The sequence below is a fragment of the Elephantulus edwardii genome, unplaced genomic scaffold (assembly GCF_000299155.1).
Source record: "Elephantulus edwardii isolate Elephantulus edwardi_28Jun2011 unplaced genomic scaffold, EleEdw1.0 scaffold00220, whole genome shotgun sequence".
NCBI lineage: Eukaryota > Metazoa > Chordata > Mammalia > Macroscelidea > Macroscelididae > Elephantulus > Elephantulus edwardii.
This window is the reverse complement of record NW_006399970.1, coordinates 3,829,366-3,845,037: the sequence shown is the minus strand read 5'-3', so window position 1 is coordinate 3,845,037 and position 15,672 is coordinate 3,829,366. Positions and strand designations below refer to the sequence as shown.

The 15,672-nt window shown below is 38.5% G+C and overlaps 1 protein-coding gene across 1 annotated transcript in view; it reads right to left on the bottom strand.

The window, feature by feature from the left end:
• Positions 1-11,390: 11,390 nt before the first annotated feature.
• CHIC2 (cysteine-rich hydrophobic domain 2) overlaps positions 11,391-15,672 on the bottom strand; it is a 52,035-nt gene continuing 47,753 nt past the window's right edge. Inside the window, exon 6 of the mRNA XM_006898090.1 lies at positions 11,391-11,734. Within this exon, the coding sequence (XP_006898152.1) occupies positions 11,684-11,734 (51 nt within the window). The 3' untranslated portion in view covers positions 11,391-11,683. The remainder of the gene's footprint in view (positions 11,735-15,672) is intronic.

The following is a 15,672-nucleotide window of genomic DNA, read 5'->3' as shown; positions in this document are numbered from 1 at the left end:
AGAGGGGGAACCAGGCTGCTCCTTAGAGGCAAGGATTATGAGGCTTTGTCTGACATACTTTGGGCATACTGGAAGGATGGACCAGTCCTTGGAGAGGGGTATCATGCTTGGAAGGGTGGAGGGACAGCACAAGAGATGAAGACCTTCAATGAGATGGATTGATTCAGTGACTAGGGTAATGAGGGTAGGTGTGTCAGCGACAATAAGGTTGGCTCAAGATAGAGCAGGTTTCAGGGCTATTGTACATAGGGTTACTATGAGTCGCAAGGGACTCAACACATAACAACAACTAGTCTGAGAATAAATGATGCAAATTAGCCCAAATTTTAGGTTTCTGTCTGGAATTATGTGTTGAAATTACATGCTAACACAAACTGCTAGAAACAACAAAACTTCATTTAGCAAAAGCAAGAAACAAAAAGTAAAAATATTCCCTATCTCAAATTTTAAATTAAAAAGTCCCAGTCAAACATAGATTTTTTTTAAAGACTAAAATCTTACCAAAATTAAATATTGCAACCAAAATGGAGTAAAAATATCTAAGCTGCTATAAGCCACAAGTCAACTATTTCTTCACAATTATGAAGGCCAGACTGTCCTCTATAAAAAACCAAAACTAAACTGTCCTCTATATATAGAAAACCAAAACTAAACCTTGTTTTACAAAAGTCAGACCCTGCTTGTCTGGCACTGGCTTTCATTTCTTAATGAGAGGGGGAAATCATACAGCTTTAAAATTTACCTTCATACTTCACCAAAGTTACATTCCTTGGGTCGGCTGGCCTGTTTTATTTTAATGTTAATACACTTACCTGCGTGTATAATCTCTAAAACCATAATAAATGGGAACTTTGCTCTTTGTTCTGCATAACTGCTCATCATTCAGAAGTTACTGGTTATCTTATGTGAATTCTATCTCATGCCCTTTTGCTGAAATCTTTTATCTAGTGTTCCTGTTACATTCTAATTTGGGAGCTCTGGTGGCTTAGTGGCAAGGAACTGCACTGCAATCCCAAAGGCGCAGGGTTCGAGGTCACTGGCTGCTCTGGAGAAGAAGGATGGGCAATCTCCTCCAGAGTGATTACTTGCCTCTGAAAATCTGCTGGAGGGACAGCTATGGGTCAGTTCCAACTCTACAGTACACAAAAACATTCTGATTATAAAAGGTAAATGGGCATTTCATTCAATGTAGCCTCTTGTTTCTCAAAGAACTAGAAGGCAGAGCAAAGCCCTATCTAGGCACTTCCCCCCTCTTTTTCTTTTAAAAATAATTCCCATTGTAATGCATATGGGAAGTTCAAAAGTCATCCTTGGCCACTGTATACCTTTCAGCAATGGCAGCCCAAGTATAGGACTGTCATACAGCTTTCCTCTGAGCCAGTAGTTTTCAGCATCATGCCTTCTGGTTGAGTTTTAGCTTTTCTGAGAGGGCACAATGTGTTGTTAGCATCAATAAATGTAAAAGGAAACAGATTTTAAAAGGATTTCAAAATTAAAACAAGTTTTTGTTTATGAAGACTTCACGGTAATGCAGTGAGATTGCCTTACTGGGAATTAATAGTATATTTACAACAATTATTTTTGTACTTCCTATATCCATTATAATGTTGTTAAGTGCCATAAAGTTGAGTATAACTACAACAGAATAGGCAAATACTCGCCCATTTCATAGTTTCCTATCCTCTCTTAAAGGCTAAATGACATACTTTCAATTTTTTTTTTTTAAAAAGCAATCTACACGTGTGATGCAATCACAATCCAGATACTAAATTCATTTTTCAAGGAGATTGAGAAGGAAATTATCAAATTTATTTCAAAAAGAGACACAGAATAAGCAAAACACTTCTAAGAAACAAAAATGAGGTTGGAAGTATAGCACTCCCTGACCTGGTACAATGACAGGCACATCAACCGATGGAACAGAATTGAAAACCCAGAAATAGACCCAGCTGTCTACGGTCAACTGATACTCGATGAGGAAATCAAAGCTATCAAATGGGGAAATGATAACCTCTTCAACAAATGGCAAAACTGGACTTCCACCTGCAGAAAGCTGAAACAGGATCCACATCACACACCATACATAAAAATCAACTCAAGGTGGATCAGAGACCTGGGAGCAAAGCCCTAAACCATAATATTCTTAAGAGACATACTGGGATCAAGCTTAGAAGCACTAGTCCAAGGTATAAAGAGACTGCCAAAACCAACCAGAAATGTACAATCTGAAGAGGATAAAATTGATGCATGGGACCTTCTGAAGATTAAATTAAATCTCTATGCACATCAAAAACTTTTTCCAAGGGGGTGAAAAGAAAACCTACATACTAGGAAAAAACATTTGGTAATCCCATCTCAGACAAGAGTCTTGTAACAAAAGTTTACAGAATATTCCTGGGCCTTCACAAGAAAAAGACTGATAATCCAATTCCCAAATGGACAAAAGACATGGAAAGAATTTTCACAGAGGAAGACACTGGAATGGCAAACAGACACATGAAGAAATGCTCCAAGTTACTGGCAGTAAGAGAGATGCAAATCAAAAGCACAATGAGGTACCATCTTGCTCCAGAAAGAGTGGCACAGTCTAACAGGGAAGCAAGTAATAGATGCTAGAGAGGATGTGGCGAGAAAGAAACTCTTATACATTGTTGGTTACCGTTGTTGTTGTTATGTGCCGTCGAGTCACCTGCGACCCATAGCGACCCTATGGACAACAGCCCTAAACTGCGCTCTGTCCTATGCCAATCGCACTGTCTCCGACACTCCCATGCCAATTATCCCAATCACTGAATCAATCCACCTCATAGAGGGCCTTCCTCTCCTGTGCTGTCCCTCCACCCTCCCAAGCATGATGTCCCTCTCCAAGGACCAGTCTCTCCTCACAACATGTCCAAAGTATGTTAGACAGAGCCTCAGAATCCTTGCCTCCAAGGAGCCACCCGGTTTAACCCTCTCCAGGACAAATCTGTTTGTTTTCCTAGCAGTCCATGGTGTTCTCAATACTCTTCTCCAGCACAACAGCTCAAAGGCATCAATTCTCCTTCTATCCTCTTTGGTCACTGTCCAACTCTCTGATGCACAACAGGTAGACTGTGAAGACCATGGCCTTGTTCAGATGCACCTTAGTCTCCAAAGAGACACCATTGCTCTTCAGCACTTTGGAGAGGTCCCTAACAGCAGACTTTCCCATGGCAATGAGCCTTTTAATTTCCTGGCTGCTGGTGCCAAGACTGTTGACTATGGAGCCAAGCAGACTGAAGCTGTGTACAATCTCAATCTCTTCACCATCCATCCTGATGCTGCCAATTAGTCCAGTGGTGAGAATCTTTGTCTTCTTGACATTGAGCCTCAAGCCATATTGTAGGCTGCAGTCCTTGACACTCTGCAGCAGGCGCTTCAGGTCCTCTTCAGTTTCAGCAAGCAGGGTTGTGTCATCCGCATAACGCAGATTGTTGATAAATCGTCCACCAATGGTGCAACCATTCTGGAAGGCAGTTTGGCGCTTCCTCAAAAAGCTGAACATAGAAATTTCATATTACCCAGCTCTTCCACTACTTGGAATATATCCTGAGAATATGAGAACTGAGGCACAAACTGAGATTTGTACACTAATGTTCATAGCAGATTATTCACTATTGCAAGAACATGGAAACAGCCCAAATGTCCAACCACAAACGAACAGATTGAGAAATTATGGTACATTCACACAATGGAATACTACACAGCACACAGGAGCAATAATTTTGTAAATTTTTACTAACTTGGGAGGGACTGGAGACCATCATCCTGAGTGAACTCAGTCCCATAAGGATAAATATTGTCTAAAATCGTTATTATAGAATGAGTATAGGATCCAGGAGGAGTGGGAGAGGCTAGAAGCAGAGGGATGTGGATGTGCAGGGGGAAGGGGGAATTAATCATTGGGTTGCACAATTTAACAGGTCGGGGGTTAGGGAAATCGAAGGAATTTGTTCAAATTTGTATTTGAATTTTGTAAATAAACGAGTTTTTTTAAAAAAAGAAAGAAATTAGAAATTTCAGGAGGAAAAAAATCCCTAGCTCTAAGAGAGATGCAAATCAAAACAACTATGAGAGATCATCTCACCCCAGTAAGAATAGCATAATTTAACAGAGCAGCAAACAACAAATATTGGTGAGGTTGTGGAGAAACTGGAACTCTTATTCACTGTTGGTAGGAGTGTAAAATGGTGCAACCACTATGGAAGGCAGTATGGTGCTTTCTCAAAAAGTTGCAAATAGAAATATCATTTGACCCAGCAGTTCCGCTACTGGGAATATACCCTAAAGAACCCAGAACTGCCACTCAAGCACACATATGCACACCCATGTTTACGGCTGCTTTGTTCACAATAGCAAAGAGTTGGAAACAACCCAAATGCCCATCAACAAATGAATGGAGAAGCTGTGATACAGTCACACAACGGAATATTATGCAGCTCTGAAAAACAACTCATGAAATAGTATACAAAATGGGAGCCCATGGAGGACATTATGCTGAGTGAAATATCTCAGCCACAAAAAAACAAATAGTGCATAATGCCACTGGTATAGAACAAGACTGACATGGGGCGGGGGACAGAAAACAGCGGATAAGTAATGTATGGCACTGAAACAGACGAGGGAGAGAACTGTATAAAAGGAATAGAGGATTAGGTATTATTGGCATGACAAGAGTCCAGAATAAGAGTTGCATAGTAAAGTGGCTTGGGGGGTGAGGGGAGGGGGGACAGGGAGGAAAATGTGCAACAATGAATGGAAATCCAAGTTGTTTATAAACTTTCACTAAAATCTAAAAAAAAAATTAATACTGACCTAATCTTGTTAAAGGAGTTCTGGTGGCAAAGTCCTTATGGAGTTGCATCACTGACCTAAAGGCAGTGTCTCAGAAGGGAGGACGAGGGAGTAAAATGTGCAACAATGAATGAATGAAAATCTTAACTTCTCTGTAAATGTTCATTAAAATCACAATTAAAGTAAAATTTTATTAAAAAAAATAAACATTTGTGGCAGTATAAGAAAAGAAAAATATTGTCTCACAGGACAGCACTACGAGGTAGTCATTGCACATCGCTTTTGCGACAACAAAAATAAAAGCAAAGAGGTCAAGTAATTTGATGCTTTTGCATAATATCAGAAATCAATTCAAAATGAGGGTTAGCATTTTCAGGATTGTTCATTAACAAGCTAAACCACCTCCACCTGTCCAGCCACTTGGGGTGGGCCGCAACGGGGAGGTACTGCTCCTTGTTACATAAACAAGCACAGAAAACTATGACTAATAGTATTACAAAACTCGCGTTTAGGATTTTCTTAATATCTAAAGTCTTTGTAAGGGTATGGAAAAAGTACCTCATGACACAGAGCATTCTTCAAATCTCAACTTACATAAACTGGTATGTTTTTTGAAGCAATGTTAAGTTGGGTATTATGGCTTTATAAGAGTGACATTTTAAAAAGAAAATTTCTATTTATCCTAAAAATAAGGGAGCTCTGGTGGCCTAGTCGCAAGAAGCTGTGCTGCAATCCCCAAAACAGGCAGTTCAAGGACACCAGATGCTCCACGGGAGAAGGATGAGCAATCTTCTCCCAAATGCCTCTGAAAACCTGCCAGAGAGTCAGCTGTGGGTCAGTTCCAACACAACAGTGCATAACAACCTATAAATAGAGGATACTTCATAGAAGACTACTCTGAAATAAAATATGGCTCAAGATTGGGCATGAGCCTGTTCTTTTCTGCCAAATATTAGATATATCAATTTCCTTCAGAAATGGTTTAGGAAGACCTAGGTCCAACTGCACTCTCCTCTGACCCCGAAAATCTAAACCTATAGAATCTGCTGAGAAATATCCTTTTTTGACTTGAACCACTGTATCAATTTAAAAATTAAGATACCACCTTAGCAGAATTGAGAATACCCGTCATTTATCACTTACAATGACTCTCTTTAACTGGTCTTGGAAATAGCTAAGAACAACAAAAACTAACATTCTTCCTGGCTTTGGATAAGCAGCTAGAAAGCCAATTCTGAACTAGGTCCAGGACTGAGAAGGCTCTGCACATCAGGAGGACAGCCAACGATCACAGCACCTCCAAAGTAGTAGAGGAGGGGAAAAAGGGCCTAGGACTACACATGGGAGTTTTGTCAAATACACTTACACATAGCATCTCTTGGAAAGAATCCTGAGACAGAGCAAATATTTACAAGGAAACATTAACTCGTAGAACTCAATGTCATCGAATCAGAACAGACCCACAGCTAACCCTTCAGCAGGTTTTCAGAGGCTGTAAACTGCTTGAGAGGAAACCGCCCATTTTTCTGCTAAGGAGCAGCTGGTAGATTCCAATAGTCTGGCTTTGGGTTGGCGGCACGCTCCTTACCCACCAGGCCTAAGAAAAAACACAAGACCACAGAACTGAAGGTTTTCATTTTGGAATATCATGAAGCTCAAACAGATCATCTATACGATGTTATATATAAAACCAGTGTAGTCTGAACTCAGGCAATTTAATTATGGGTTCATTTGTATTTAATATTTAATAAATACTGTCCTTCTCTAAACCATAGATTGACATGGGATATTGTCCACATTTTTCAGGGTTGGTTTGTAAGGAAACATGGTTTTTCCTGACTTAAAATTATTGCTAACTATTATTTAAAGATTGAACACGTATTGGCCTTGAGCCAAAATTACAAGGCTACATGTCAAGTTTATGAAATCTAGTCATACTTTGAGCATGCTACTGTTGTTGTTGTTATGTGCTGTCAAGTCATTTGCGACTCATAGCGACCCTATGCACAATAGCCCTAAACCCTGCTCTATCCTGCGCCAACCGCACTGCCTCTGACACTAAGAGGGGTTATTCCTTGGAAAGGAATGTTATGGTTGGAAAGGTGGAGGTGATGGCAAAGGAGAAGAAGACTCAACCAGGGAGGGTAACATAGGTCACACGTAATGGGCTCGAGCGTGTCAGAGATTTTGAGGATGGCACAAGATAGGACAGAGGTCTGATCTGTTTTTCATAGGGCTGCTATGAGTCATACTCGATGGCATCTTACGACAACTGTGACTTAAGAACCTTAATAAAGTATCTGATGATGACTATTTTATACAGGTTAGGTGATCTCTTGATGGCGAGAGGCAATATCTGAGTTAGAATATATCATATTCAAGTTTTATGAGTCATAGTTTTTGGATACATTTTTTTTTGGCGACTCTGGTGGGATTGGATACATATTTTAATGTAAACATTTAAAGTCATATATTAAAAAGAGGTTTTCCACACTATATTTTCTGATAAAATCATACGCCATTCACTCGTTGTTAGGAGCTGTCAAGTAAGACTCATAATGGCTCTATGAACAAAAGACCTGAACCCTGTTCTATCCTGTGCCATCCTCACACTACCTGACACACCAGAGCCCATTTCAGCAGTCACCGTTATCCACCTGGTTGAAGGTATTCTTCTCCTTCACCAATCCTCCACCCTTCCCAGCATCCAAGGAATATCCCCTCCTAGCAAGATGCCCAAAGTATGTGAGGTGAAGCCTGATCATTCTTGCCTCCAAAAAGCATTCCTGATATACCCTCTCCAAGACTAATTTGTTTGGCCATCCATGGCTGTTCAGTGCTCTTCACCAACACTACTGCTCAATTCTCCTTCTGTCATCCTTACTCCATGTCCAGCTCTCAGACGCATAGCAAGTGATCAGAAAACTATGGCCCGAATCAGAAGTACCTTAGTCCTCAAACTGACATCATTACGCCTCAATAATTTGGAGAGGTCCCTAACTGTTGACTTTCTTAGTGCAATGTGTCTCCTTATTTCCTGACTGCTGGTACCAAGAGTGTTATTCACTTAGCCTTTTAAAATCTGGACTGTATGTCAAAGGAGTCCAGGTGGTGTAGTGGGTTATGTATCTGACAGTTAATGGGAAAGGGCCCTGTTCAAACTCACCACCAGTTCCACAGGAGAAAGATTAAAGAAAAATGCTCCTGTAAGATTCACAGCCTTGGAAACCTAACGGGCAGTTCTACTCCATGCTATACTTTAAGGTTGTTAGGAGTCACAATTGGCTGGATGACAGGGGTTTTGGTTCACCCTGCAACATCTTTTCCTGGAAAGTCATATGCTTATGGTCCACAAACTTTAAACCAGAAAACAGAATCTGAAGAACAAATGTTCTCTTTCGACTGAGAGCATACAACATTCAGTATCTCTGACATTCTTCATTTCTTTTAACATAAGCACTTAAGTTCGTGATTCAATAAAAACAAACCCACTGCTATCAAGTTGATTCCAATTCACAGTGACCTAAAGGACAGAGTGGAACTGCCCCTTGGGTTTGTCAAGACTAACTTTCTGTAGAAGTAGACTGCCTCACTGTTCTCCCAAAGAACAGTTGGTGGGGTTGAACCACTAAACTTTTTAATTCGTAGTTGAGCACTTAACAGCTATGCCACTAAGGACTTGAATGATTCAAAAGGTATGAATCAGTTAAACTAATGAGAAACAAATATGAAAGCCACACTGCACAAGGCATAACTGGCTTATGGCAATGTTACATAGTGAGCATGAATGGATTTTGGAAGTTTTAAGAGTACGCATTCTTAACTTTTCTCAGCAAATGACATTCCTTTCAATAAAAGGAAAAAAAATTTAAGTGGAAAGCTTAGAAAACTGTGGTGGCAAGAAGCTGTGCTGCAACCTCAAAGGCATGCAGTTCGAATTCACCACTCTGTGGGAGAAGGATGGGCAATCTCCTCCCATGCAATTAACTGCCTCTAAAAACCCACTGGTGGATCAACTATGGGTTGGTTCCGACTCGATGGTATGCAACAACATATACAATGTGTGGGTGTAGACAGATAGCTAACTCTTGTGGCCTAGTGGTTAAGAAGCTGAAGTGCTGTAATCCTGAAGGCACGTAGCTCAAATCCACCAGCTGCTCCAAGGAAAAAGGATGGGCAGTCTCCTCCTGTGAGATTAACTGCCTTGGAAAAATAACTAGAGGATCAGCTATGGGTCGGTTCCAACTCAACAGTACACAACGATATATACAGTTAGTTTGAGTACTAAGGTACACCTGATTCAGGTCATGGTCTTTTCAATCACTTGCTATTTACCTGAGAACTGGACAATGACTAAGGATGACAGAAGAATTATTGATGTTTTTGAGTTGCAGTACCGGAGAAGAGAACTGACTGCCGAAAGAACAAACAGACAGGTCTTGGAGAAGGTGCAGCCAAGAGTGCTCCTTGGAGGCAAATATGCTAAAACTTAGGCATGTTGCTAAGAGAGGCTATTCATTGGCAAGGGACATCATGCTTGGGAAGGTGGAGGGATAGAGAAAGAGAGGTCCTCAACCAGGTGGATTAACAAAGTGACTGCAGCAATGGGCTCAAGTGTGTCAGAGATTTGTGAGGATGGCACAGGACAGGACAGGATTCAGATCTATTGTTCAAAGGCCCCTAAGAGTCATACTAGGCTTTATGGAACCTAACAACAACAACAATCGTATGCACGGCACTATGAAAATTATCTTAACTGTTAAAATATTCTTAGGGAAAGAGAGTTAATTTTAAAACCATCACTTACAGAATGGTAGGAACAAAAAGAAAACTATTTCTAAATAGGTACAGTTCTTCTAATGTTGACCAATATGCTATTCTATGCAATTTTATAATTTTAAGTTTGAAACCCTGTACTGCATCATTTACACAGTCCTATTATTTGTTCCTTCTGAAACCTCAGGCAGAGCCAACATTCTCTACACAATACATTTTCACACTAAAACCACAGAAGACTACTAGAATGCTGGAAACAGCATTACCCTCTATAACTTCACTGTTTTAAAAAGATAGGCTACATGCCCCAGAAACACCGGAAATAAAGTAATAAGTGTTTGAATTCTTTACAATTTGAACTCTTCATAAGAAAAGTGTTCTATAAAGTCAAACTGCTATTCAAGGGGGGGTGGGAAGGAAGGTAAAAGACACAAATTACACTCTGAAACTACCCTCCCCTTCAAAAATAAACTTCTTGGTTTTAAAAATAAGTTTCTAATGCCCAGTATATGATACAGGATAATGGCATTCAACTCTTTATACATAGCGTATTAAATAGAGTACTCTGGAGAAGATAAAAAAAATGTTTTTCTAAAAATGCAGCTATATAAACTAATGAAGCTGCCATTGAGAAGATTTAATATAAAGAAAAAAGTATAGTGGTACCAATTCTTAACACAAATAATTAAGTACAATTTATATAATTTCAAAAGTTCTTCATGTTATTGTTTGATACCACAGTTACATTGAACAATTAAAAACTTGTATAATTTCAGGCTTATAAAAAATAAAAATTTACACACAGCCAATTAAGAAATTGAAAAAATGTTAATGCAATGTTGTTATGTACTGTCAAGTCAGAATGACTCATAGCTGACCCTCAGCAGCTTTTCAGAGGCTGTATATTCCATAGGAGGAGAATACCCATCTATCTCCTGCAGAGGGGCTGGTATATTTGAACCACTTGCTTTTAGGCTGGCAATGCCATTTCTTAATACCATTATGCCACCCAAGCTCATACAAGAAGAGAGTATAAAAAGCAAGGTGTCAAGATTTAAACATGTCACAATCTTAATCAAAGTGTATGCAAACTGGAAAGAAAGGAAATCAGTGGGTAACAGCCACACAAAATATTCCTCTCCCACATTTCTTAGTAATCATCTGTTATAAATATCATGGGGTATTAAACACCAGCTTAGTTTAATACTACAACTTCTGCTTTTTTTCAGAGACGTTTCAAAAACAAACACCCTTCCACAATTTTGTCAGCCTGGGAGAAATCTTTTCCTTAAGAATTTTTTAAAGGAGTATGTCCACACTTGTGCATTTAAGATCTGATAAAAATAGTTCAAGTAAGGCCATTATTGATATTACTTTGATAAAAAATATACAGATTTTTATGTCACTTTTTGACTTAGCTCTAATATCTTTAAATGCATGCACATCATTCACTGACTTATCTATTATAAGAAAAATAATTTAATCCTTTACGAGTACTGAAGACACAAATACTTTCAAACTTTCTTTTTAAAAAAAAAAAATGCTTAGTATCCAGAATGATTACAGAAACATCTGCTATAAACACAGTAGGAAACATATGCAGGTAATATGCTGGTTCCAAAAGGCTCCTAAGGGTGCAACTTTAAAATAATCAGCATGTGAATTAAAAAAGGAAGAAAGTAATACAAAGAACATGTTTGTTAGAATAGATAAGTAGAGACTTGAGGGATGCTTTTCTGGAATTTATAATGGACCCTGTGTTCACTGTGATAAAATAAAAAACACTGGCCAATTTTTAGGCTAAGTTCAAATGTATTTTTTTTTTTTGATAATACAAAAAAGTAATCCTTGAAAATCAGAATACATAACAGAAAAGAGCACAATAACTTAAGTATTAAACATCTGTATGAAATAACAGTTGCAAAGTTTGACAAAAATGCACACTTAGAACATGCGGTTAAAAAAAAAAAAAATCAAAAAAGAAACACCACACGATTCTGTAGAACCAATGTTATGTCACCACCAGGAGAGCACCAAGCAAGGCACCATTGGAAAGACAACATACTTGGAAAGTCTCTAAATAAAGGAAATACTAATCTGGTCGAAAAATTGGTGTCTTTGGTAAAAATTCTATGAGGATGACCTGTAGAAAGAGGAAAAAAGTTTCAGTAAGACTTAATAGGCTTTTATCTTAAAGCATCAACTATGTTCTACCAACTTAGAAATATTTTTAAAATCCACTCACATTATATAAGCACAACATTGCATCACTAAAATATACATTTATCAGATAAATTTGCTCCATTATTAAAGATTTTCAATTTGTTTCTGAATCTTTACCAAACAGGCAAAATAATTCAGCTATTTATAATGGGAGTTCTGGTGGCCTTGTGAGAAAAAGCTGCAGTGTAGTCACAAAGACATGTGGTTTGAATCCACAAGCTGCTCGTGGGAGGATGAGCAATCTCCTGTCATGCAATTAAACTGTCTCTGAAAACCCGCTGGAGGGTCAGGTACAGATTGGTTTGACTAAAGGGCATACAGCATCAACAACATATACTTTACAAGGGAGCTCTGGTGTAAGAAGCTGCACTGCACGTGCTTCAAATCCACAAACTGCTCCATGGAAGAAAGATGGACAATCTCCAACCATGCAATTTACAGCTTCTGAAAACCTGCTGAAGGGTAAGCTATGAGTCAGTTCTGACTAGAGGGGGGTACATAACAACAACAATACTTTAAAAAGAGGAGAACAAATAATCAGTTGGAGAAGATGAACAAAAGTACTTATTATAGTCAGTGTCTCTAACTCATAGGAGGAGCTAGGATAAAGAAGAAAAGGGAATTAGTGTTTACCGAGCTTCCTTGCAATTTACTGCCTCTGAAAACCCAGTTGAGGGTAAGCTATAGGCCTGTTCTGACTTGACAAAAATAACAATAGTAACCACCGCATTAAGCCAGGGAACTCTGATGGCCTAGTGGTAAAAAGCTGTACAACCAACCTGAAAGCATGAAATTCGAGGCTACCAGCTACTCCACAGAAGAAAAATGGTCAGTCTCCTCCCCTGAAATTTACTGCCTCTAAAAACCCACTGGAGAGTCAGTTATGGGTCGGTTCTGGCTCAATGGTACACAACAACCACCACCTCATGCCAGGCTATCATTTTATCTGGGAGCCATTTAATCTCAAAAACTATTCTATGAAACATTGCTTCCTAAAACAGATGAGGAAAATGATGATCTGAGACATTTCAGATCACGGGTTTTAATGTTGAGATTTAAACAAGAGATGATCTAGACTCCAGAGGCCTGCCTTTCCTATGACATTATGTTTTTACGGTGGCTGTAGTTGACCAAATACTTATTTCTTCACCATTACTCATTTAAATCCATCATCAGCCCCAAGTGAAAAAGATGGGCAATCTCCTACTGTGTGGTTTCCTGCCTCTGAAACTCACTGGAGGGTGAGCTATGAGCTGGTTGGAACAGACTCACACTCTCTCAGGATCAGGGTTTCCCTCATTTTACCAGAAGACACACATATAAAAGGTATTGGTATTTTCATTAAAGTTCTGAAGTCCTTGACCTCTTAGACTAGCAAAATAAACATTAAATTTTATTACAAAGGATCTTTTAATAGGAAACTAAAGTAAATCAATAAAAACAAACAGTAAAGCAGAAATGCACAAATTGATCAGGGCTCATTTGGATTCCAAACTCTAACTGCCCTAAATCACAGCCAACTCTTTTCTTATTCCAATTCTGTATGAAGCAGATGCTAAGCAAGCAAACAAATAGTTTATCTGAGCAGCTTTTTAAATTTGGTGAACGACTCATTCTTTGCCAGAATCTGTGTCTTGAAATGACCTCTGGGCTTGGACCCTCCTCTACAATTTGCCCTCTGAATCAGGGACCTTCATTTTCAACTCTTCTAGTTCTGGTTTTAATCTGCCCTGATAGTGATGGTACTTCTACACCTGCATCAAAATTAATCCTCTCCTGCGCAGATGCCACATATTTAACACGAGGTGTCAATTTGCCACTCCCTTGACTCTATATTTACCTACAAGATATTGACTAGCTTCATTGCTGAAGTACTTTGTTCCATCTAGTTTCTTCACTGGAACTAGATTTCCTTGTTGTTCAGTTTCCTCATCTATACAAAAAAGGGATTTGACTACCTGACAAGATTCTTTTGACATTTAGTCTAAAATTAGAAAATTACCTAAACTACTTAGAGTCAATTTAGATAAATAGTTTTATGCTACAAACATGTCCTCAATTAAGCAGTCTTTAAATTTCAATCCTGGAGTGTAAGCATTACAATTTGATAAAGTGGTAGCATCAGGATGGATGGTGAAGAGATTGAGATTGTTCACAGCTTTAGTCGGCTTGGCTCCACGGTCAACACTCTTGGCACCAGCAGCCAGGAAATCAAAAGACGTATTGCGATGGGAAAGTGTGCTGTTAGGGACCTCTCTAAAGTACTCAAGAGCAACGGTGTCTCTCTGGAGACTAAGGTGCGCCTGATACAGGCCATGGTCTTTGCAATCACTTGTTATGCATCCAAGAGTTGGACAATGACTAGGGAAGATAGAAGGAGAATTGATACCTTTGAGGTGTGGTGCTGGAGAAAAGTATTGAATGTACCCTGGATTGCCAAGAAAACAAACAGATTCATCCTGGAGAGGGTTAAACCAGGCTACTCCTTGGAAGCAAGGATTCTGGGGCTTCATCTGATATACTTTGGACATGTTTGTAAGGAGAGACAGGTCCTTGGAGAGGGACATCATGCTTGGTAGGGTGGAGGGACAGCGCAGGAGGGGAAGACCCTCTATGAGGTGGATTGATTCAGTGACTGGGGTAATCGGGATGGGCGTGTCAGAGGCCATGCGATTGGCACAGGATAGAGCAGGGTTTAGGGCTGTTGTACATAGGATCGCTGAGTCGCAAACGACTCGATGGCACATAACAACAACAACATACATAAAGCACATTAACAAAGGCACTCTTTAAATACATTTTAATGATGGCTTTATAAAGAATATAAACCTACAATTTTTTTCCTTCAAAAGGCGCACCTACAAATTAACCACTTGTCTAATTATTTTAATAATTATTAATCATAATTTAACAATTATTCTTGATCATAAAGAAATTTAGTATTAGAAGATATATTTTCTATATTTTAATCTATACTCAAAATATAATCAAGGAGTTTGAATTCTTTTACTGACAAATAAAGTAACAGAAAGTCACAGAAAAGCTGAACAAAAGAATTCAATTTTTTTAATACATGTAAGAAGCCCAAATTCATTAGAAAAGTATTCTCTTTAATTTTTGCTTTAAGCGTTTTGAAACTACAGTCTTTCCCCTTTCAACCATCACAAATGTAACTACTTTAATAAAATCTGAAAAATACACTTTTCAAAGCAATTTTTATATAATCTTTGTTCTTACTACTCTCATGGATATCATCTATGATACTATAAAAACAAAAATTATTTTCGTAGAAATGTTTAATTATCTAAAAATTCATGTAAATTAACTATAAAGTACATATTTCAAAATGTTTTTGAGCATTACTATTTTTAGTTAATAAAAGAATGTCAAAAAACAATGAATATGTTTTAAGAATGAATGACATTTACAGTATTTTTACACAAGTACTAAGCATTCTGTTTGCGAACTGCACCCTACGCACCCCCTATTTCAAAAGCACACTATGCTAATTTTTCTAATGCAACAAACAAAATAAATTAGCATAGTGCATTTATGAAAATACTTTGGGGGATGGCACACAGGCCTCATGTTATTTATATAAAAATAAGATATCTAGCTCTGTATGGAGATAATGAATGGCACTGAAAACAACACACACACACACACACACACACACACACACCCCCTCCAGAGTAAATTTAGAAATACACACAGAAGTAAAATAAATCCTTAGTTTATTGTTTGGGTTTATAAATGCAGCAAATATTTTACCATAAAACCCTTTAAATCTCCTATATATCCATCCATCCATCCATCCCCTAAAATACATACATATATATATTCTTCTACTTGTAATGA